General features: G+C 44.3%; 7 protein-coding genes across 9 annotated transcripts; 4 read left to right on the top strand and 3 right to left on the bottom strand.

The window, feature by feature from the left end:
• Positions 1–2,463: 2,463 nt before the first annotated feature.
• Positions 2,464–4,838, top strand: LOC108162861 (acyl-CoA-binding domain-containing protein 5). The gene is made up of 3 exons (XM_017297810.2): positions 2,464–2,793; positions 2,925–3,940; positions 4,437–4,838. The coding sequence occupies exon 2, from the start codon at positions 2,936–2,938 to the stop codon at positions 3,890–3,892; it is 957 nt and encodes a 318-aa protein (XP_017153299.1). The 5' UTR covers positions 2,464–2,793; positions 2,925–2,935; the 3' UTR covers positions 3,893–3,940; positions 4,437–4,838.
• On the bottom strand, positions 4,752–5,755 carry LOC108162863 (peroxiredoxin-6). Its single transcript, XM_017297811.2, has 3 exons — positions 5,373–5,755; positions 5,123–5,315; positions 4,752–5,060 (listed from the first exon to the last, which is right to left on the bottom strand). Exons 1-3 carry the CDS (start codon positions 5,650–5,652, stop codon positions 4,859–4,861), a joined length of 675 nt encoding a protein of 224 aa, XP_017153300.1. The 5' UTR covers positions 5,653–5,755; the 3' UTR covers positions 4,752–4,858.
• Positions 5,756–5,787: 32 nt separating this feature from the next.
• LOC108162864 (N-alpha-acetyltransferase 38, NatC auxiliary subunit) lies at positions 5,788–6,420 on the top strand. The gene has a single exon (XM_033392835.1). The coding sequence runs from the start codon at positions 5,881–5,883 to the stop codon at positions 6,274–6,276; it is 396 nt and encodes a 131-aa protein (XP_033248726.1). The 5' UTR covers positions 5,788–5,880; the 3' UTR covers positions 6,277–6,420.
• Positions 6,421–6,495: 75 nt separating this feature from the next.
• LOC117188657 lies at positions 6,496–7,325 on the bottom strand. The gene is made up of 2 exons (XM_033392836.1): positions 7,090–7,325; positions 6,496–7,017 (listed from the first exon to the last, which is right to left on the bottom strand). Exon 2 carries the CDS (start codon positions 6,835–6,837, stop codon positions 6,520–6,522), a length of 318 nt encoding a protein of 105 aa, XP_033248727.1. The 5' UTR covers positions 6,838–7,017; positions 7,090–7,325; the 3' UTR covers positions 6,496–6,519.
• Positions 7,326–7,663: 338 nt separating this feature from the next.
• Positions 7,664–8,982, bottom strand: LOC108162865. Its single transcript, XM_017297813.2, has 3 exons — positions 8,725–8,982; positions 8,488–8,673; positions 7,664–8,429 (listed from the first exon to the last, which is right to left on the bottom strand). Exons 2-3 carry the CDS (start codon positions 8,623–8,625, stop codon positions 8,175–8,177), a joined length of 393 nt encoding a protein of 130 aa, XP_017153302.1. The 5' UTR covers positions 8,626–8,673; positions 8,725–8,982; the 3' UTR covers positions 7,664–8,174.
• A 772-nt stretch (positions 8,983–9,754) lies between these two features.
• LOC108162860 (geranylgeranyl transferase type-2 subunit beta) lies at positions 9,755–11,276 on the top strand. The gene is made up of 2 exons (XM_017297809.2): positions 9,755–10,508; positions 10,570–11,276. Exons 1-2 carry the CDS (start codon positions 9,908–9,910, stop codon positions 10,995–10,997), a joined length of 1,029 nt encoding a protein of 342 aa, XP_017153298.1. The 5' UTR covers positions 9,755–9,907; the 3' UTR covers positions 10,998–11,276.
• A 2,410-nt stretch (positions 11,277–13,686) lies between these two features.
• On the top strand, positions 13,687–18,452 carry LOC108163588 (ectonucleoside triphosphate diphosphohydrolase 5). 3 transcript variants are annotated; one of them, XM_017298966.2, is made up of 4 exons: positions 13,690–13,965; positions 16,689–16,839; positions 17,041–18,173; positions 18,240–18,452. In XM_017298966.2, the coding sequence occupies exons 1-4, from the start codon at positions 13,936–13,938 to the stop codon at positions 18,330–18,332; spliced, it is 1,407 nt and encodes a 468-aa protein (XP_017154455.1). In that variant the 5' UTR covers positions 13,690–13,935; the 3' UTR covers positions 18,333–18,452. The 3 variants fall into 3 exon arrangements, with proteins under 3 accessions (XP_017154454.1, XP_017154455.1, XP_017154456.1); XM_017298967.2 differs by lacking the exon at positions 13,690–13,965 and adding an exon at positions 16,287–16,574; XM_017298965.2 differs by having other exon boundaries at positions 13,687–13,965; positions 16,689–18,173.
• The last annotated feature ends 3,049 nt before the right edge of the window (positions 18,453–21,501 follow it).

Raw genomic sequence — 21,501 nt, 5'->3', positions numbered from 1 at the left:
CATTCTTTCTCGCTCTGTCTCTCTCTAACACACGGGTTTCATGGTCGGTTTTGTCAATTGCAAAATAAGAGTTCAAGGATCTCAGAACCTATAAGAGCCAGAGCAACCAAATTTGGTATCCACACTCCTGTGATATCGGACCTTGACCGTTTCGTGTCCAAATTTCGCCACACCCCCTTCCGCCCCCGCAAAGGACGAAAATCTGGGGCATCCACAAATCTCAGAGACTATTAAGGCTATAGTAACCAAATTTGGTATCCGCACTTCTGTTAGATCTCACTATAAAACGTATATCTCAGAATTTCGCCCCACCCCCTTCCGCCCCCACAAAAGACGAAAATCTGTTGCATCCACAATATTGCACATTCGAGAAAACTAAAAACGCAGAATCATAGATAATGACCATATCTATCAGATTGCTGAATCTGGATCAGATCGGATCATTTTTGTAGCCAAAAGCAAGAAGTAAATTTTCAGTGGCTACGCAGCGCCCGACGTCACGCTCAGACTGATTTTCTGTCTCTCTCGCACGCACTCTTTGTCGTGTGGTTCAATATTAGCGGCGTCTGCCGCAGGAGAGCCATACTGACTTAGTATCGGGTATAACTGTAGAGTTGCGGTGTCCGCAGCAACTCACAACGTACCACCTCGTTTTTTTTTCAATTTTTCATTAATGCATTATTTTATCCACTTCATTATGCTATGGCCGAGTGCTCAGCAATGTACAAAGTGCAGCCTTCTGCTCCCACAACTTCGCACAACTTGGCCCCAATTATTGCCTTACAAAAGCAGCAGTGCGCTTTTGTGGGGTCAGTTAGCACATTGTGTTGCCGCTCCTTAAACTAATCGAAATTTAACCAGAAATTTTTGAAATTTTTTTATAGGACACTTTCGGCATTTTTTGTATGTAATGTGTAAGCATGTGTAATACTGTAGTGTGACTGAAATTTATCAACGAAAAATTACCATACATTTATACACAAAATTGGATAATATACGAAAATACGAACAAAAAATAAGTTTTTTGTCCGATTTCTCGATAAAAATTAACAAATATAACAATACAATCAAAAAACAAAAATTGTTTTGTACTAAATTTGTATAAGCCAAAATAAGCTAAGTGATATTTCAAATAAGCTAGATTTCAAGCTATTTGACTTTATAATAAGCCAAATTTAGCTTATAATAAGCTAAAATGGCAACAGTGCTGCACACACACGCACAATCGCACGTGTACGGCTTAGGCTCGGGTAATGCTCTCATTTTGGCCCTCTCTTAATCGGGTAAGGCTCTTTGAACCGGTAGTCAACAATGAGTCTCATTCCATACTTTTAAATTATGTACCTAAATTACTGACATCGACTATACCCCAATTATTGGGGAATATTAACAGGACACATCCGGACATTCTGTCGCGGCCGTTTCCTGCCATCATGCTATTCAGCAGGGTACTTGCCATGTTGGTCACTTTAACTGAGCCCAATTGGTACTAATAAGTTATTTTTAATGTGTATTTGATATACACCACCATTTGGAATGTCCTTGTAAACTTAACTTATATTTTTAAATATACCGCCAAACTACGAATCGGTTAACGGATCGACGGGATTTTTGCTCTCGGCCAATGAAAATCGTAAAAAATGAAATGCAAAATTAAAATCCCAGCAGCATTATCCCACAACATGCATACCCTGGGAAAATGGATATTATAGAATTGCGGAAATGTTTGTCATCCCAGGATCTAATGAATGCAGAAACTATTCAGTTTCTGATTAAGTGGTATATTAACGATTTTTTAAAGAGACCAAGAATTGGTATCGGGGTCAGGATATATGTATATCAAATCAAATGCATGAATATGTCTAAAACATATCATTATGAGAAAATCTATTACGTTTTAAAACGGTATCTTCACATAAAATGAACGAAATAGGGTACACAAATGGACATACTCCGGTTGACTTGCAACAAGTCTTCAAATACCACCAACATTGACGTGACATTGCGATTTTTTTGAGTTGAACTTGTTTGTTTAAATCTTGTTTTACTCAAAATGCAATAAATGTTAGTTAATATTGTAGAAAATTTATTCATCCATGGGCAGGGCTGATGGTTTTAGTAAGCCAGAATTATTCAACGGAATATCAAAATTGAGCAATAGGAACGACTATCCTCTTACGTGTTTTTGTTTTGACCTATTTCGCTAAAACCTTTTTTTAGGCCAAATTCAATAAATGCAAGTATTTTAAATAAATGAGTCAAGTAGAAAATAGGTTCATTAATTGGATTAAATTATGTGGGAAGGGCTGAGAGATCTATCTAACTAGTAATATTTGACGGAATATCCAAAACGAGGAATATGTATTATAGAACTTGAATTCGTCAGTATATTTACGGTATATTTTAAAAATGAGACGGTATATTTTGGTATATTTCTGAGGGTAGGACGGTATATTTGAGATTTGATTTTAGAGAGTTTTAGTTTTGTTTAATTTTTGTTGATTGCGAAAACGAATTCAACGCTAACGCCAGCAAAGAGCGTCCAACAAGTCACTTGCAAGTCGATTAGCCGAGGTCGATAAGAACATTGTAAAAGCTCAAACTGAAGCTTATCCGGAGAACGATTGAACTTCAGAACTCGAACTTTGTCACCAAGTGGGTCTTCTTCAATACGTCGCTCGTTTACGAATGGAATGAAAGGCGGAATCAATAACAGAAGACAACCAACAACACAAAACAACACAACAGATACTGCCTAACGATTTACAGCACCCAGGTTGCACAAATAATTAGGTAATTAGTAAGCGCCGTCGACATTCCCTCGAATTCGAACGGCGGAACGATAGATGATTAATGGAAAATGAACTTGGACCGTATTCTATCTATCTTCCATTCATGGTCTCGAAACTCTCCTTCCTTTGTAGTTGCTTCACAGATGGCCGCCATTGGGGAACGTTTCCAAGCTGCCGTCAATGTAATCAAAGGACTGCCCAAGAATGGTCCCTACCAGCCAAGCACCAGCATGATGCTGAAATTCTACGGCCTCTTCAAGCAGGCCACCGAAGGAGCCTGCGACCACAAGAAGCCTGGCTTCTGGGACGTGGTGGGCAAGGCCAAGTGGGACGCCTGGAACGACAATCGACACCTGAGCAAAGAGCAGGCAATGCAGCGTTATGTTGAGAGTCTGCAGGAGATCATCGAGACGATGTCATTTACAGAGAACGTGCAAAACTTTGTGGGCAGTCTTGATGGCCTGGGGAACATCAATTTGGACGAACTGGAATTGGTTTCCCCCGGCATGAAGGAGCTCGCCGAGTCGCATCCCAACTCGCCGTTCCATTCGCGCACAAACAGTCCACAGCATGGAAACAGCTGTAACGGAGAAGCTGAGCCGGGGCCTCCATTAGCCTCGTCGGAGCCAATTACGGAGAATGGCGGCAATATTGTGACCAATGGACACATTACGCCATCCCTGAGCAATGGCTACACGACCAAATCGACGAACTATACTCATGACAGCCACAACTATACCAACAACAGCAGCGTGGCCATTGTGGAGCCCTCGGACGATGAATACGACGACCCATATGATTTAAGTCACGAGGTCACCCAGGCCATTGCCCATAATACGGATCTGCTGCGACAAATCCAAATCACAATCACGCGTATGAACAACGATGTGGGCGCAGTGCAGCAGCGTGTTCGCAGCCTGGAACAGACAATAAACGAACTACGCAATGGCCAAAAGTCGAGAGCATCGCAACGGCAACAACCCGTCTGGTGGCCCTTCAAGAATATATCTCCACTGTGGTTTGCTGTCCTCATTCTGTGGCCGTTCCTCGTGCGCCGATTTGGGCGAATGTTGCAGACATCGTCCGGCCGTAGACGCTGACGTAGAAGGGTGCTTAGACTAGAAATAGTGGCATGTGGTAGTTAAATTGTAAGTACGAGGTCATGACATGGTGTCGAAGTCAGTCTGCTCTAAAGAAATTTTACAAGCGTATATATGCATATCAAATTTCCGTTTTTACTTGAGATACTCCGAGATTCTCGGAGACCCATTCGGGGCTACTTGAAACCTGTTTGGTAGCGAAAGCTTTTACCGTTTACATTATAAAATGTACATATTTGCATTTTATTAACATATTCAAGGAAACAAACACAGTTTGTGCAGCATCTTTATACATATGTACATACATACATATATCACAGAAAGGAAAGTCTCCTTTATATACATTTATTATGGGGTTTCAGTTTCCTGATCCCAAGGAATAAGTGATTATATTAATTTTTTAAATGATTATTAACTGGGTTTTAGCCAATTTATTTTGTATAATTCCAGTTGGGACATTCCCTTATTCTAATAATCCCGATGATACTATTTAAAACGTATTCTTGTTCAGTAAAATAATCAGAATCCACCTTTTCTTTTTCAGTTACCTTTGGTTACGGGCAAAAGCTTGGTTGTCGGCTTTCTTCTATCCTCGAAAGTGCTTCATCTACTGTACAGAGTTGGCCTTATTTATAGTTTCGCAACCACTGCGGTTATACTGTTGCAATATCTACTCCATTTTTATAGATTTATTTAATTGTATTTGATGTACCTATGTACTTTTATTTAGTTTCGTAGAACAGAAACACGACCTTTTTTGGAAGACATTCCCATCTGATTTAGATTTTAAGACGAATGTCTAATGCACTTTCGGTCGGCAGGCATTGCTTTTGCAGAGACTAAAAGCCCTACCCTGACGTAAATGGTTGTAAGCGAACAATTTATTGTGCATTATTTTTATTGTTATTAATTATAATTTTTGTAATAAAGTCATGTTTCAAAACAATGTGTTCGGAATGTTCGCTCTTAGGGCTGTGGAGTGGTGCGAAGATAACCCTTGCCGGATGGCACCTCAATTGTCTCAATGCCCTTGGGGAAGAGATTCGGAACATCTTCTCCCTTAACGGTGGGCAGCACCATGCATTTGCCTCCCTGTTGCCAGTCAGCTGGAGTGGCCACGCTCTTCGTCTGGGTCAACTGCAGCGAATCGATGACGCGTAGGATTTCACTTAAGTGGGACAAATGGGTAATTACACCAAAGCTGGAACCTTTTTCTGGTCTGTAACTTACTCGAAATTGCGTCCGGTGGTAGCAGGATACAAAATGGAAAGACGCAATTTCTTCTTTTCATCAACGATAAACACGGCACGGCAGGTCAGAGGAAGGCCATCCGCATTCAGCTCATCCTTGTCCAGCATTGAGAGCTGGTGCGCCAGCAAGCGCTTGTCATCAGCAATGATGGGATACTCAAAACTGGGCAATTCTGAAAAATAATCCAATATATGAGACTGGCTCCGTAGAAGTAAAACTCTGAACTTACTGCCAAAGCTTTTGATGTCTTCAATCCAGCCCTTGTGCGACTCTACAGTGTCACAGGACAAGGCAATGGGCTTCACACCACGCTTTAGGAACTCTGGAATCAATGCAGCCACTCGGGCCAGCTCTGTAGTGCACACCGGCGTAAAGTCGGCCGGATGCGAAAAGAGAATGGCCCACGAATCGTTCATCCAATCGTAAAAGTCTATTTTTCCCACACTAGTCTCGGCCTCAAAGTTGGGAAACTGATCGCCGATATTCAGAGGGCTGCACGGCATTTTCATTGTTTAATATTTAAGCAAATTAAAGTACAAAAAACCAAGACTTTGAAGTTTTTGAGAAACAAAAGTGCCGCAAAATTGTTGTCAGCTGCCTAGGCCAGTGTGACCGTACCGATACCCAGCTGAATGCAGCCCTGGGCTAGATACACATACATTCGCAGTCTACTTGAGTCTAAAATTATTGGGCTGACAAATTACATTAAATCTATTGTTAGAGGCTACGATTAAAGTATGGATGATCTCATTGTAAGTGGCCACCAAGTGCAGACGCAGACTGTCGCTCCAGTGGAACCGTTTCGAATCACCACCAATGCTCCGCACCAAATGAACGATCCCAACATGACACCGGGACGCAAAAAGCTGCAGAAATGGTTGGGCCATGTCCTTCGCATCGTTATAACCGATGGACGTGTCCTGGTAGGCTTCTTCAACTGCACGGATCGGGATGCTAACATTGTGCTCTCCATGTGCGCCGAGTACCTGGTGGAGGGACAGGAGCCGCGTCTACTGGGCAACGTAATGGTGCCGGGAAAGCACATTGTGTCCCTCAGTATTGATGACATCAATGCACATCAGACAGCATCTGCGTCTGCCACGGCACAAGTGCAAGAATCTGGCAGCAGCTGAAGCCCGCTCCTTAGAGATCTATGGATCAATTAGATCAGCCAGCCGGCCAATTGACGATCAGCCGGGAATCATTCGACTGCAGCAGCGTCTATATTTTAAAACTATATTTAAACATACTATATTTTGAAAAAATATATCTTTCTATAAATTGTTGGTAGTCCTGAAAAGGATTTGTAAGGATAGGCGCTAATCTTGTATTGACCGCATCATGATTGGGAGTATCCATCTCAGACACTCCCACGACTATCGCCAAAAATCTATATGGATTGCTCCGGATTTCCAACCGACCTTCCCTACAATGAAGTTGCCCCATAGCTCCAGGTCCGTGCTGGTTAGCCTGTTCAATGTGGTGAACGGTGTCGCCGGGTAGGAGCAGACACAGCCAACCAGCATTTCCACCTCTTGAACCTCCCTGAGGATGCGGCTCTTTACATCTTTGTGCACCGGTGGATACGCCGTGTCGTCCCAATCTGCTGCAGTGCACTGGAAGTTATAAAGAGGGCCCAGCACTCGGTCTACAAAGCGATGGAATTTCGCCAAATTTTTCCGTAGGTACACCATGTCCCACAGCACAGGGAACTCCCTGGCAGCGGTCACTTTTGCTAGCAAATTGGCGTGGCATCAATCCGATATGACGGCCATTAGTCGGTTGCAAAATCTACGGCGGCGGATTGCGTCGAGCACCGGCGACAAACTTTCATCTATCGCCTCACTCTCCATCACCTGATGCGTCACTAAAGCCTGTGAAATAAATGTTAATAAGGTATATGAATATATTCTATATTTATTATTATATTATATTTATTAACTTACAAGTTTTATGTGAAGAAAGTTGAAATTGGAGCCATCCAGATTAAAAGCTGCAATGGCCAGCACCTTTCACTTCCTTCCATACTGGAGGCGAAGTTCGTCGAGAATCAGCACGAACGGATCTGTCTGGTAGCTCTGAAAGTTTTAAATCATATTTGTTATGTCGACATTCAATTCCTCCGAATGATTTATGTGATTTACAGCATTTCTGAGCTGGTGGCATAGTCAGGACACCATACTTTTGAACCTCATCTAATGTTAAAGACATTAATTATATACCTATTAATTTATTAAGATGAGCTGTGTAATGGTTATTAATCATTATTATTATTATTGAATTATCATTATTCAGCTTCCTTGATTGGTGAACAGTGCGGATTCGCGGACCAGACTCAGGCACAGGCAGATGCAATGACTGGCGCCGCCATGACCATGCCGCAGGACCCTAAGGCAGCCTTCAAAGCGGAATGGGAGGCGCTGGAGATCACAGAGTACCACAATGCTCTAAAAAACTAGACGCCGACATGCTCAACATCGTTGCAGCCTCCGACCAAAGTGAATGAGAAAGTTTTCGCAATTTAGATGTCCTAGCAAATTTACAATACAACAAAGAAGAGTTTATTTAATTGTAGAGTAGACTTTGGTAACAATAAACCATGTTATCTATTTGCGACTTGGAATTTTATGCTCGTGTCCTGACCCCTGCCCTGCTGCTTAACTAAATTAACAATGAACACATAAACATAGATATAATTCTAGTAGTAGGCCTCCTCAGTGGCCTCGGTCTGTGTAGGGGGCTCCTCGGCTGCGGGCTCCGGAGCAGCGGAAACCACTTCCACGGAGATGGCCACCGACGGTACCTTCTTCAGCTCCGGAGCAGGCTACCATCCCAGATCAGAGCCTTGTCGCTGCCCTCGGCTGACAGTCAGCTGAACTGATCCGCCGGGCAGCCCTTTCGTCACAGCGCCAGAAGTCGTTGTATTGTCACTACGCCATTTAAAATTATCTGGCCGGATACACGCCGTAGTTTTCTTTGTCCTCCAGTGCTCAGATGCTTGGGCTTGAACAGACGTCGTGAGTACTGCGTGTCACACCCCGCTGGCTAGGCAGATGTGGAAACAACTTGGGCGACTGTGCCGTGTGATTGCGCAGCACTTTCGCATCCGGTGTCCACACGGCCCGGATGTCGGTGAAATGCGACAGACGATGCAGCTCCACGGAATGACGCTCTTTGTTGACAGTGATCCTCTCCAGTCCGATCTTGTCCTCCAGCCAGTACACAAATCTCCCCAAGGCGACAATGCGAGATCACCTGCGAGATGTGCATGGAAGCAAGAGTTTTTCTGTAGAGAGGGAACAGGAGATTACACGTGTCTAGAGGTGTCCAATATGGTTGCTTACTGGTTCTTTCCATTGATGTCTATAACTTCGATACACATGGTATATCGGACTGTTGGTCCAACGCCGTGACTCCTTCCAGCTCCACACGCTCATTGCCATAGCCTCGGGCCCGAATGATGGCCCGATGGCTGCCGACATCTGTCGAGAAGAGCAGACGCCTCGCCTTCTGCGAGTTCGCCCAAGAAGCTAAAAGACGAAACGTTTTAGAACACAGCTGAATAGGAGAAAGAGCTTCACTTGGGCACGGATATTCTTGCTGGACACCGGCAGCGGAACATTCGGGCAGTCTGTCGTAGCTGGTTGCAGGGCACGTCCTTGGCGAGGCTGCAGCTCTGGCCCGTCTTGATCAATGTCCCCGGTGCTCCAGAATATAAACTCCGCATCGGACCAGTAGATGTTGCTGCCCAGCCAGTTAACAGCGATGCCGTCCGGCCCAATCAGTCCCGAGTCCACGATCCGCTGCACATAGGAGCGATTGAGGAAGGTCTGGTCAGTTCAGAAAATGCACCGCTCCACCACCGACACGTTTAGGGCGATGCGCACGCCCACATCCTTGAAGGGTGTCCGCTCGTCGTCGCGATTCCGTTGCCCTCGCTGTACTCGGTCGAGATGCGGCCCAATGTGCTCCTGGCGCGAAAACAACAGGAAGGCGGCAGGCACCACGCAGTGGGCTCGCGGGGCCGGTACAGGCAGAGGTGAAGCAGGCCCCATTCCCCACGGCAGAATCATGAAGACGCTGTCCAGATGCCGTTTTCAGACGAACAGCTGTTTTACCCCCACCCCCAGTCAAGGGTCTGCTGAAATGAATTTCGTCTTCTGGGGGGCCACAACTGCGCCAAAGGGCGCCGCTAGTCTTCAAAACGGCCGTCCACAGGAATGTCTGCCTCACAAATCCAATTGAGATGGCTGTGCTTCGATAAGTCGCGACAGCTGATCGCTAGTGGTGGTATAGATTATAAAATTGATATATCGATGCTGCTATTGATTATTTTAATATATACAAAAAAATACCAGAAAATACCGAAAATTACTTGAAATATTCTTCGTTTTTGATCTTCCGTCGAATATTACTAGCAAGATAGATCTTTCAGCCATGCCCACATAATTTTATACGATTAGTGAATCAATTTTCTACTTGACTGGCCTATTCTAAATACTTGCTTTTTTTCGATTTTTATATACGTTGAAAATTTAATTTAATAGATTGATGAAACTGGCAAAATATGATCAGCTGTTTGGTAGCCTAGCTCCGCGTTGCCAACCATCTCGTGGCCAATCAGCTGCGCCCATGGTTCAGATTTTTGTTATTCAGAACCAGAACAGCACAGAAACTATTCCGAGGCGCAGGCACAGCCAATTAATTTAATCAAACGAAACTCGGAATAGAAAACTCATCTCATTCAATTGAGAGCAATCAGCGATGGATTTCACGACCTTCGTAAAGCCCACCAACGGGGGATCAGGCGACGCCGATGTGGGAATCCAAGAGCTGCAGTTCTGTAAGCATGTGAAGTACATCGAGAATCATGGGAAGCAGGAGGACGACTACGAGTACTGCATGACCGAGTTTCTGCGCATGTCGGGCATCTACTGGGGCGTCACAGCCCTTGACATAATGGGGCAGCTGGATCGCCTGGAAAGGAAGCACATTATCGAGTTTGTGAAGCGGTGCCAGTGCTCCACGACGGGGGGATTTGCACCCTGCGAGGGCCACGATCCGCACATGCTGTACACTCTGTCAGCGGTGCAAATACTCTGCACATATGATGCCCTGAATGAGATCGATTGCGAGGCCGTGGTGCGATTCATTGTGGGACTGCAGCAGCCGGACGGCAGCTTCTTTGGTGACAAATGGGGCGAGGTGGATACCAGATTCAGTTTCTGTGCGGTTGCCACTCTGACTCTGCTCAAGCGCATGGAGCAGACCATTGACATTGATAAGGCGGTCCAGTTTATTATGTCGTGCTGCAATCAGACGGATGGCGGATTCGGCTCCAAGCCAGGCGCCGAGTCCCATGCGGGTGAGTCATGATCATGAGCTAATCACTTTTGTACCGTTCTGATTGGGTGGCTCTCCTGTAGGTCTCATTTATTGCTGCGTGGGTTTCCTTTCACTCACACACCGATTGCACTTGCTGGACGTGGACAAGCTGGGCTGGTGGCTCTGTGAGCGCCAGCTGGGCTCGGGCGGACTCAATGGGCGGCCCGAGAAACTGCCAGATGTGTGCTACTCCTGGTGGGTTCTCTCCTCGCTGACCATTATGGGCCGCCTACACTGGATCAGCTCCGAGAAGCTGCAGCAATTTATTTTGTCCTGCCAGGACGCAGAGACAGGCGGATTCTCCGATCGTACGGGCAACATGCCCGACATATTCCACACGCTTTTCGGCATTGGTGGTCTCTCACTGCTGGGACATTCCGGCCTGAAGGCCATCAATCCAACGCTCTGCATGCCCCAGTACATCGTCGATAGGCTGGCCATTAAGCCCCAGATAATGTCGCGGCCATAAAACGATCCCCTCGGAGCGGAACACCCTTAACTGTTATAGCCAATTGTTTCATCTTTGTAGTGCATATGAAATCGGAGCGCTCAATTACTCGTTTATTCCAGCACAGATCCCTAAGATTTACTTGTAAAACAGACCAAATTTCCGCCATGGAATCGCTTTAACCCAACGCTATTTGCTCTTCTACAGCGTGTATCCCCTCAAAAAGCTATAAACTATGTATTTTTTATGATTAATTGGAAGTAAACTTAAATAAAGACATTACTCTATTGCAGCAAGCCAGGAAATGCTACATTTTCTTCCTTCTGTGTGGGAAAGCCGTCGTTCTTAGTTCTTATTTCAATCCAAAATGCATATCGCATCATATTCGTTGGTTTACAAGTCGGAAATACTTTACTTCTAGTTTTTTAGTCAAGTCTAGAGGAACTCGAACAAAAACTTATCTTTCGATAGATTTTCCCGTGAGATATGATATGCTTTCTTTCAAGGTAAGAAAACCGGTGTGTTGTTTGCAAAACTGCATTTGCTGCGCATTTGCACATGCGAATTTGCTTTTGGCGCCCATCAAATCAGCTCTCTTGGCCTCGACAGTAAATGACAGAGTTAATAATGGCAGGGCTCGGCAATGTTCGCCCGTGAATCCACCAACGCCTCTCTTATGCGCATCAGGCGGACAAAACGGAAGACTTGGTCTCCTGTAATGGTATTCCATGGGATGAGGGGATGGTTCTGGACTATCAAAATGAATTCCGGTGGCACTTCTTCGATTTCAGGCCCACCTTGGAAGCCTTGACATTCGACGTGCGATGCAAGAAGTCCCAGCTGAGAATAAAACGTACAAATATTTGTCCAAATCTGTAATCTGTAAAATCTGTAAATAAATCTGTAAATAAATCTGTAGACTTGCTAGTTCTGATCTTGCTCACCAAGTTCTTTGTTAGTAAATATGGGATTATAATTTCGTATATTTCGTATAGGCGAGAGAGTCCCTTCAGGAGATCCAGAAGTTGGCCATTCGTAATGTTCTACAGCTGCAGTAAATCCTTCAAGGGCACGGTGGCGCAGGATACAGAATTCCTGGAGTGTAGAAACATTGCAAATACATATGCTTAAACTGTGCCTCCAACAAATGTGGCTTATCCAGGATAACACTTTCCACAGGAGAACCCTGGTTCTTGATCAACCCCTCGATGAACGAGTCATGTACACAACCGAAGTGACACACCTGTAGGTGTTTCAATCTGGGCAACTGACAGACCAGCTCACAGGGCAGCGTAGAGCCGACACCTACACTGCCGCTGCTTCATCGTTTGGCAGAAATCCACCAAGCTCCAGAGATTCCAGTTGATCCAGTTTCGTTATACTTATAAGGGAGTATGCAAGTTCAGTTTCCGTGGACACTCGAATTGCTTGAGATTGTATACACCACCCATTCCCCATGCCGAGATCAGCGTACAAAGATTTGAGCTGTTTCAGGCTGTATAGATCGACCATCCGCCCCTGGTCCGTCGAAAGATCATTTTCAAATGTTTAAGATTCGCTGGTCTTCTACTTTGAGATAATCCATTACGACTCTCTAGCAATCCTCACTTAAATGGAGAACATTTGTTCAAGACGTTCTCATATTGACTTCCTCCGCATTGCAAGTGCCGAAGCTTTCTACTCATCTACATTCCTCTTTCTAATTTCCTTGAGAGCATAATTAGCTAGATTACTAACGCAACCGTGTCCACTCATGGCTGAGTGATCTTGAGCAGTTTCGGCCAATAGAGGCTTGTATGATTCTTACTCGAACCAGCTTAAAAGGATGTGTATCAGGCCAGAATCTATTCTTTTCCAAATAGTTCCGATCTCAAAGACTTAGGCTAGGCAGTTACAAATTGCCGAATAATTCAGAAATAAATTGAATAAAATATACTTGTTGAATTCAAAAGCGATCGCTAAACAAACAAGAAAATATAAACCTAGTCGCTCAATAGTTTCTAAGATCAAACGTCTTTCTAAAATCTATTTTATTTCAATTTCAATGGTAAAGTGTAAAACAAAGCTTTTAGAAATTACGTGGCACCACTTATAAATCTATTTCAAAGTAATTTGCCAGCTTCATGGTTTTCTAGCTACGAGAATAGATATCGGGATCGAGTCATGCAAGAATATGTCAAAAACATGTCGTTCTGAGACAACGAGATTTTTAAATGCATATAGTCGCACATCAATAGTCCTAGCTAAACCCGGTTGATAAGAAACAAGTGTTATTGCACAAATCATTCTTTCCGGAAAAATTATGTTGAACCAAAGTTGGACGTGTCGTTTCGAAATAACAAACACAAAATCGGATGTCTGGCCTAAATTGTTATTCCATTATTATATTTAAAAATAAAATGTATGTAACCGCCGAGCTCGTTCCGCCTATCGCAGAAAAATACCGATACATCGATAATGATCGTATGGCACTACATCTAATTACCTGTCATATTTGAAAAGCAGAGAGGTCTTAAAGGAACAGCATGCAGTAAGAGCGAGAGAAAGATATGCTTTTGTTTGGATCTAGTTGAAATAAGTGTGTCTATTTCCTGAACTCAGATGAGAAGTTCCGTTGAATCCAAATTAGTATTTTCGGCAGTAAAAAATATATATCGATATATGGACCTATCAATATATTAACATCCCTAGCGGACTGGTAGTAAATAAATGTAAATAAATATTTTGGACGCCCGCCATTCCGTACGCGTGTCCACAGTCGGTTGTCCGGTCAAACACGAGTCGTCAAAGTCGCGCTAAACACATAACATACATATATACATTAGTGCGTACTACTCGTCGGCGATCGCTAAAAAGTTTTAAGTAATGTGTTAGCTTATATTCCGTGCGGCAAAAACATTTTCGTTTCGAGTATTTACATAATAAAGTACCAAGTAAAGTAAAAAACAAATAGTACAACATGACGACCACCGATGTGCGCAAAAGAAAAGTAAGGCCAAAGGTTAAAGGGGTAATAATGCCAATTTCGGTATGCACACACACCCACTCGCCGACACACGCACACTGATAGAATTAACCACTAGAGCGAGAACGAGATTTCTAAAGAAATTTGTTGCTCTTTTGAGGCGGAAGTTGAAAATTCAAACGATTCCCTTCCCGCCCGTCTTAACCAGAGGGAAATAATTGTTTCAATCAGTAGTATTTAAGTGGGTGCCAATTTTTTATTTAAAATTCCTATTTAAATACAATTCGGAACAGATATATCTAGCAGATTCAATGCCGGCAAGGGAGAGAGAGCGATAGATAGATTTAGAGTCATAAGGAGGAGTGAGATGGAGCAGTATTAGAGGAGGCTGCCAAACTGGTTTAAAGGGCGTGCAACACTTTATGAAATTTCATTTTGAAATAAAAGGTACACAGGTGTGTAGGTAGGTATATAGATAGCTAAAACTATTCACTAATTTTAATTTGTCTCACATATATGTACATGTATCCGAACTTTGCAATGGCTCATGTATAATAGATAATGAGATAATGGCTTAATTCGCTGACCTTTGCGCTTGAGCCGGCTGGTTTTCTTAACTTTTGGGTGCCCATACATACATATATCTCTCTAAATTTCTTATTCGCAAGGTCATCCAAGTGCCAGAACCCACAAACAAAAAAACGTACACACACAAATTGTGTTGGCACTCGATTGATGATAATGCCACCACAATCTGGCTAGACTAGACAACTTTTTCAATTGCTTTCCCCGAAACATTATTTGGGATACACACGAGAGAGTCTTTCGGTTTGGGGATCAGTGCATTGCATTGCATTGCGTGTGGGCGGAGTGGAGTGGAGCAGCAGCGGGCGCTGAACAGGTTGCAAGTAAGTGGGGGAATCGTGGCCCGCACAGTAGGTCTGTGAAACTCCATTTCTTGGGGAATTCTAACTGGACAACGTACAAATATGTATATTCTACTACATAAATAAGATCTTCTAATAAAACACTATCAACAGATTAGTGGGATAATACCATTGATTAGTATTGATTTCCACTTGTTTCATCGACGCCCAACCCACGCTTGTGCTAAAAAGAAAAAATGATATTGCATTCTGATCGAAATATTGATTTATATAAAACTAGTCTAGTCATTCATAAAATTGAAATAACAATATTGTGCGTGCCTCAATTCCAATTTCACGATTTTGTTCGTCCGTGTCATATAGTACTTGGATCGCCCATACGTACAAACGTATATACATACATATCTGGGACGTCTTACTCACTATTAATCGACACAATACAGCCGTCCACGTCTCTAGTTATCAGTTGCATTATTGATTACAGTAGTGCTCCTCCCCCAAGCCTTCGCAGCAGATGTGATAAGTTCTCACACTGAATATTTAATGGCTCTCGTTCCGCATGTCGATGTACATACATCGGACATATGGACATATGTATGTATGTACGATTAATTGATACGAAATGAAATAATTTCATAGTACTTGTCGTCAGCCCCATTTCGTGGTCGAATCGACAGACACACAACAGTCTGTACAAAGTTTTAGCTACGAGTATGTTGACTTTATTCCATTGTATTTAAATAGGAAGGGGGGACTTTGTCGTCACACACTTACCAAAAGCGAAACATTTGTTTAAATAATGGTAATTTCAGCAGTTTTGTTTGTGTTGCCCCAGCAACGTTTTTATTTAATCAGGCTAATAGATCTGACTGCCCCATTTCGTGCCCAGACATGCATAGGTACAGTATCTAATCGTGGGCATATCGCTTGAAGGTTGTGTGATAAGATGCCCTCCTAAAACGATTACTAGCCTGCTGCTCGCTGCTGTACACTAAAAATTGTGTAATTTGGCATGACTTTGAACTTTTGCTGGGGGGCAATTTTGCGCACCATTGAAAGGGTGATGATTGTTTTTGATGTGCCATGTAATTGATTCTGGTCTTCCCACCGATATGTGCATATAAGGTGTGTGAGGATTGGATGGGATATAATAAGGATGCGTACCTAAACGGTTATTCGATCTCTGCATGCAAGATTCTTTAATGAATAAATAAAAAAATTGTACCTATAGACATTACCCGTCTGTTTAGTTACGGCTGTAGGTTTTTGGTTTGCTTGGACAGGAGATGATGAAAGATGATGAAGAATGATTGAAAGAATGATTAAAATGTTACTAAAATTTGAATTGCAAATTTCAATGCGAATTTCCCGACTAACAACCTTTGTACTCCTGCAGCCCTGACAGCTGTTTGTCTAGTTATCGATTGCGCAAGCTGTGCTGCTCTGCAGCCCTGGCACATGTTAGCGAACGATAAAAGCGGCCCGAAAAAAAAGAGAAGAAATAATAAATGGAACAACACAGCCATTGACAATTGACATTTCAAGAGCAAACAAGAGACTGAGAAAAATAAAGCAAGATACATACATACATATATGGAGATGGTGTGGCGGCCTGCTAATATTTAAAACGGGCAAACACTTGAAATGTGTCTAAGCGAAAGCACCAGTTATGCATAATAATTGCGGCACAGCGACGGGCAGCGACAAACGCAACGAAACCGAGCAATGAAATACGAATATAAGCTGGTAGAAACCCATATACTATGCTATGCAACTAATCAATTAAAACATAATTTTAAATGATGTATTTGATCGAACCTACTCTAACCGTTCAACTTTATTCCAATCCCCCCGATTTAGCTGGCTACGGATGATAAACCGTCACAGGGCAACCGCCGGAAAGGCAGCGGCTCCGTCACTGGCAGCGGCGGAGGGAGTCGCGGTCCCAGCGGCCTCAAGATATCATTTTTGTGCCTGATTGTGTCTGTGATCCTCCTACTCTTTGTCTTTGGTGTGTATCATATGTATTTTGTTCATGAAGAGCCTGCCAAAGTTGTACTAACCAAACCTTCTGAATTTCCCACTGTCACCGTGCCCTTCTCGCAAATTGAACCCCATTTGCCGCATCAACCCATCGTTTCCCGTTCCTCTACCTCGAAACCGAAACGGAAAACAAAAACCAAAACTGAAACGGAATCTGCTAACAATGCAGGCTTTATCTCAGAGAATGCCAGTCCGTATCTGGCCCGTCTGGCCTCGAAGTTTGGCTATAGCAAAGTACAGTACGCAGCCATCATTGATGCAGGATCGACAGGGAGTCGGGTGCTGGCCTACAAGTTTAATCGTAGCTTTATAGATAATAAGCTGGTGCTGTACGAGGAGCTTTTCAAGGAGCGCAAGCCGGGCCTCAGCTCATTTGCCGACAATCCTGCCGAGGGAGCGCACTCCATCAAGCTTCTGCTGGACGAAGCTCGTGCCTTCATACCCAAGGAGCATTGGTCATCCACGCCGCTGGTCTTGAAGGCCACCGCCGGACTGCGACTGCTGCCCCAGAGCAAGGCGGAGAACATCCTCAATGCTGTGCGTGATCTGTTTGCCAAGTCGGAGTTCAGCGTGGAGATGGATGCCGTAGAGATCATGGATGGCACCGACGAGGGCATTTTCAGCTGGTTCACCGTCAACTTCCTGCTGGGTCGCCTCTCAAAAACCAACCAGGCAGCTGCCTTGGACTTGGGCGGCGGCAGCACCCAAGTCACCTTCTCCCCGACAGATCCCGAGCAGGTTCCCGTCTACGACAAGTACATGCACGAGGTGGTCACCTCCAGCAAGAAAATCAATGTGTTCACGCACAGCTATTTGGGATTGGGCCTGATGGCCGCCCGCCATGCCGTCTTCACCCACGCCCACAAGAAGGAGGATACACTGCTGGAGAGTGTGTGCGTCAATCCCATCATTGCCAATCGCACTTGGACCTACGGGAATGTCCAGTACAAGGTAAGCGGCAAGGAAAACAGCAAGTCCAGTGCAGCCGAGCAGCCAATTGTCGACTTTGAGGCTTGCCTTGAGCTGGTCAAGAGCAAGGTGATGCCGCTGGTCAAGCCCAAGCCGTTCACCCTTAAGCAGCATGCGGTGGCCGCATTCAGCTACTACTTTGAGCGTGCCATTGAGTCGGGTCTTGTGGATCCGTTGGCCGGCGGGGAGACCACTGTCGAGGCCTATCGAAAAAAGGCGCAAGAGATCTGTGCCATTCCCAATGACGAGCAGCCGTTTATGTGCTTCGATCTGACCTTCATATCTACGCTGCTTCGCGAGGGATTTGGCCTCAACGATGGCAAGAAAATTAAGGTAAATGCAGTCCAGACATTATTTTACATTGCTCAATGCGTATTTAAATGTGTGTGTTTCTTGCAGCTTTACAAGAAGATCGATGGTCACGAAATCTCCTGGGCCCTGGGCTGCGCCTACAACGTGCTGACCAGCGATGAGAAGTTCAGTAATTCCTAATGCTCCTCCATTAGTCCGTAGATGACAGACGACAGAATACATTTTAAATCAGATTGCTAGCTGAAATTGTTTATAGAGTGCCTTAGACGTGCATCGAGTATACCACATAATATACTACACTAGACTACACCATACCACACACAGAAAAATAGCCTATAAAGTCAGTTAATATTATTTTGTTTGTGCCCTGTGCAGTCCACTTCGATTGTCTCAAATTGAAGCGATTTCCAATTCAGTTGATTCTGTTTATGAAAGCCCAATGAAAAGCCGAAAGCCCGCACTGTGACTACTACACTTAAAGTTTAGTTCGTAATTCCATTGTTGTGTGATTCGTTTTTCGGATTCATATTTGTATTTCGTATTGTAATTGTCTGCCACGTTCTTAAATTTTAGCCTTTACACTGAATTCCTCATGTACATAAATTTAGACATCGATATGTATTTACCTAATATGTAAAGCGGCTTAGATACTACAATTAGCGAGAACATTTCAAATTGTTTTTCACATATGTATATGCAAAAAAAAATTAGTTTAATTAATTATTTTTTCAAATAAATCAATCAAATGTTAACTGATCTAAATCTTATTGTTATTATCTTATTGTACCAGATGCCTCCGAGATGTTCCTTTAGATCTTTTACATAGCTCTGCATCTGACGCAAGGTGCGGTCCAAATCGAGGCCCGGCTTAGAGCGTCTGGCATGATCTGCCCAGCTCGTCATAATTTCCGCAATCTCATAAATCCATCATTTTAGCCATTGCGCAGAAATACTACTACAATACTACATACCTACAATGGTCGGAGAAATTTGGTTAATTTCCTTTCTATTATTGGTAGTTTGGGCGACTGTTTGGAGCTTGTATTTCATTTGTGCAGGTACTAATTGTGTTTTGTCCAGGCTTATTAGAATTATTATTTAATAATCGTTTATACTTTAAATGGATTTGGGACGTCGTACAAAACATTATCATCATCGTTCTTTCTTTGAGTTGTTTTGGCTTCTCATGGTAAACTTTCCTCCAGACGTTGGAATTTACGCACAAACTTTATCTTGTTTGTTCTTTTTATACCCGATAGTTAAAATGAGTATAGGGGTATATTAGGTTTGTTGTTGGATGTGTGTAACGTCCAGAAGAAAGCGTTTCCGACCCCATAGAATATATATATTCTTGAGCATAAATAGCCTAGTCGATAGAGCCATGTCTGATCAAGAATATATATACTTTATGGGGTCGGAAACGATTCCTTCTGGACGTTACACACATCCACTTTTACCACAAATCTAATATACCCCAATACTCATTTTGAGTATCGGGTATAATAAACAGAAACGGGCCCAGATGACTTCCCTGTGGCACACCTGAAGTAACATTAACAGTATTTGACAACACGTTCGAAAACAAAACACGTTGAGTACGGTTAGAGAGATAGGACAAAATCCAATCTAGAAGATTCGTTAGAACCCTAATAAAGAGAGCTTGTGAATAAGCAGAGCATGGTTCACAGAATCGAATGCCTTGCTGAAGTCCGTAAAAACTACATCCGTCTGCAAACCAATTTGAAAACCACGGTGGATTAGGTTAGAAAACTCAAAAAGGTTAGTCGATGTTGAACGATGTCTGAAAAAACCGTGTTGCGACGGAGATATCAAGCTGCAACAAAGATGTTGCAGTTGCCGGGTGGTCAGGAACTCAAGAAGCTTCGGGATGGCGGACAGCTTTGCGATACCACGATAGTTTTCAATATTTGATCTTGAACATTTTTTGTGAAGCGGAATGATGTAGGACTCATTCCATATTACTGGGAGACAAGACTGTGTAACGAACCTAAAAGGTTTCGATACAATCCGTCCACCGACCTATAATGAGCGCATCGCACCGCACCCCACAACCAGCCCCCCCTCCGCAAGCAACCACCGATCAACACGCGCCAACTCCATAACGCTGACCAAAGACATCAGGTCACGCGGACTTCCCCCACTCCAGGCCAAGCCATCGGCCAAGTGCGGTCTTCCGGGTTCATCAACTGAGGAAAGATGACGCCGCGAAAAACTGCGACGATCACCAAAAACGGCGAAGTGCACCCCGACGCGGAAGTGCACTTTCGAACCCGCGGAGTCAGCAATACGGGCCTATAAAAAGACGGCGACGAGAACCAAAGAACGACTTACGCAGAAACCCGGCTCACAGTACGGTCGTGGTACCAGGACTTACGCAGAGACTCGACCCGGAGTACAGACGCGGTACCCGGAACTCACCAGAAGACATCGGCGCACAATTTAAAATAAGTTCATTTAAACCGCTAAGAAATAAAATAAAGTGTCAAATTATTAAAGCAAAAACACCCGATTGCGTAAGTTCACCCCAATTGGCCGAGGCACCGACTCCACCCCACTCCACGTCCACGTACGCCATTCGATACACAACACTAGCAACGCCCGCCCAAGCCCCGATCCATCTACTCTACGATAGGCCACCCCCGACGTCTCCTTTGAAGTTCCATCCATTTCTACAAATTTCTTGTGGATTGGCCCCTGGACGGGACTGAGCTTACCTCAGCCTGAAATAGGTACATCACAAGTGGCGCCCGAGCAGGGACCTGAGGGAACGTCAGCGAGGGTTCGTGGAGTAAAACCCCACGGCCACTAGAGAAGAACAAAAGAAAACGACTCAAAGAAAACCCCGACCTCGCACAATACTAACGGCAAGAGTTGCGCAACGAGCAGACGAAAGCGCGACACAGCGACAGAGAAACGGGAACAGTGCCGTCACCCCGAGAAGAAATTCGAAGCGTCGACCGCGAAGCTCGACATAGTGCCCTAGTGAAGGAAAAGCACAAGCCCAGCGAAACAGCCAACTCGAGTAACAATCGAAGCGATGGAATCCCATACAGAGGAACAGCCCAGTGGGTATTACCCTGGAGAATACGTCGCCAACCCAGGGGTGAGTACCGGCTGGATCCACAAACGCCGTCGAGAGGAGCTGGAGTCCTTCGCGGAGGAATTCGGATTCAGCCGCGAGGGTAACGTGGAAGATTTGCGGAGAAATTTCGCCGAACTAGTCGCCGGGCCCCTCGAACTCGATGCCTGGGTCAGGTTGGCAGAGCTCGAGCGGTAGTACGCCAGATCGCCAGGACGAGCCAGATCGCCCCAGCCCGACATCCCGTGC

The sequence above is a fragment of the Drosophila miranda genome, chromosome 4 (assembly GCF_003369915.1).
Source record: "Drosophila miranda strain MSH22 chromosome 4, D.miranda_PacBio2.1, whole genome shotgun sequence".
Taxonomy (NCBI): Eukaryota; Metazoa; Arthropoda; class Insecta; order Diptera; family Drosophilidae; genus Drosophila; species Drosophila miranda.
This window is presented reverse-complemented; position numbering and strand designations above follow the sequence as displayed.

Coding starts and splice junctions, on each gene's coding strand:
- LOC108162864 (XM_033392835.1), top strand. CDS start 5,881: ATGGATGATCTCATTGTAAGTGGCCACCAAGTGCAGACGCAGACTGTC.
- LOC108162861 (XM_017297810.2), top strand. CDS start 2,936: ATGGCCGCCATTGGGGAACGTTTCCAAGCTGCCGTCAATGTAATCAAA.
- LOC108162863 (XM_017297811.2), bottom strand. CDS start 5,652: ATGAAAATGCCGTGCAGCCCTCTGAATATCGGCGATCAGTTTCCCAAC. Junction 5,316..5,372: donor AGACATCAAAAGCTTTGGCA/GTAAGTTCAGAG, acceptor ATTATTTTTCAG/AATTGCCCAGTTTTGAGTAT. Junction 5,061..5,122: donor ACCACCGGACGCAATTTCGA/GTAAGTTACAGA, acceptor GTCCCACTTAAG/TGAAATCCTACGCGTCATCG.
- LOC108163588 (XM_017298965.2), top strand. CDS start 13,936: ATGACGACCACCGATGTGCGCAAAAGAAAA. Junction 13,966..16,688: donor CCGATGTGCGCAAAAGAAAA/GTAAGGCCAAAG, acceptor CCCCCGATTTAG/CTGGCTACGGATGATAAACC. Junction 18,174..18,239: donor ACGATGGCAAGAAAATTAAG/GTAAATGCAGTC, acceptor TGTTTCTTGCAG/CTTTACAAGAAGATCGATGG.
- LOC108162865 (XM_017297813.2), bottom strand. CDS start 8,625: ATGTCGGCAGCCATCGGGCCATCATTCGGGCCCGAGGCTATGGCAATG. Junction 8,430..8,487: donor GACATCAATGGAAAGAACCA/GTAAGCAACCAT, acceptor CCCTCTCTACAG/AAAAACTCTTGCTTCCATGC.
- LOC108162860 (XM_017297809.2), top strand. CDS start 9,908: ATGGATTTCACGACCTTCGTAAAGCCCACCAACGGGGGATCAGGCGAC. Junction 10,509..10,569: donor AGGCGCCGAGTCCCATGCGG/GTGAGTCATGAT, acceptor GCTCTCCTGTAG/GTCTCATTTATTGCTGCGTG.
- LOC117188657 (XM_033392836.1), bottom strand. CDS start 6,837: ATGGTGTACCTACGGAAAAATTTGGCGAAATTCCATCGCTTTGTAGAC.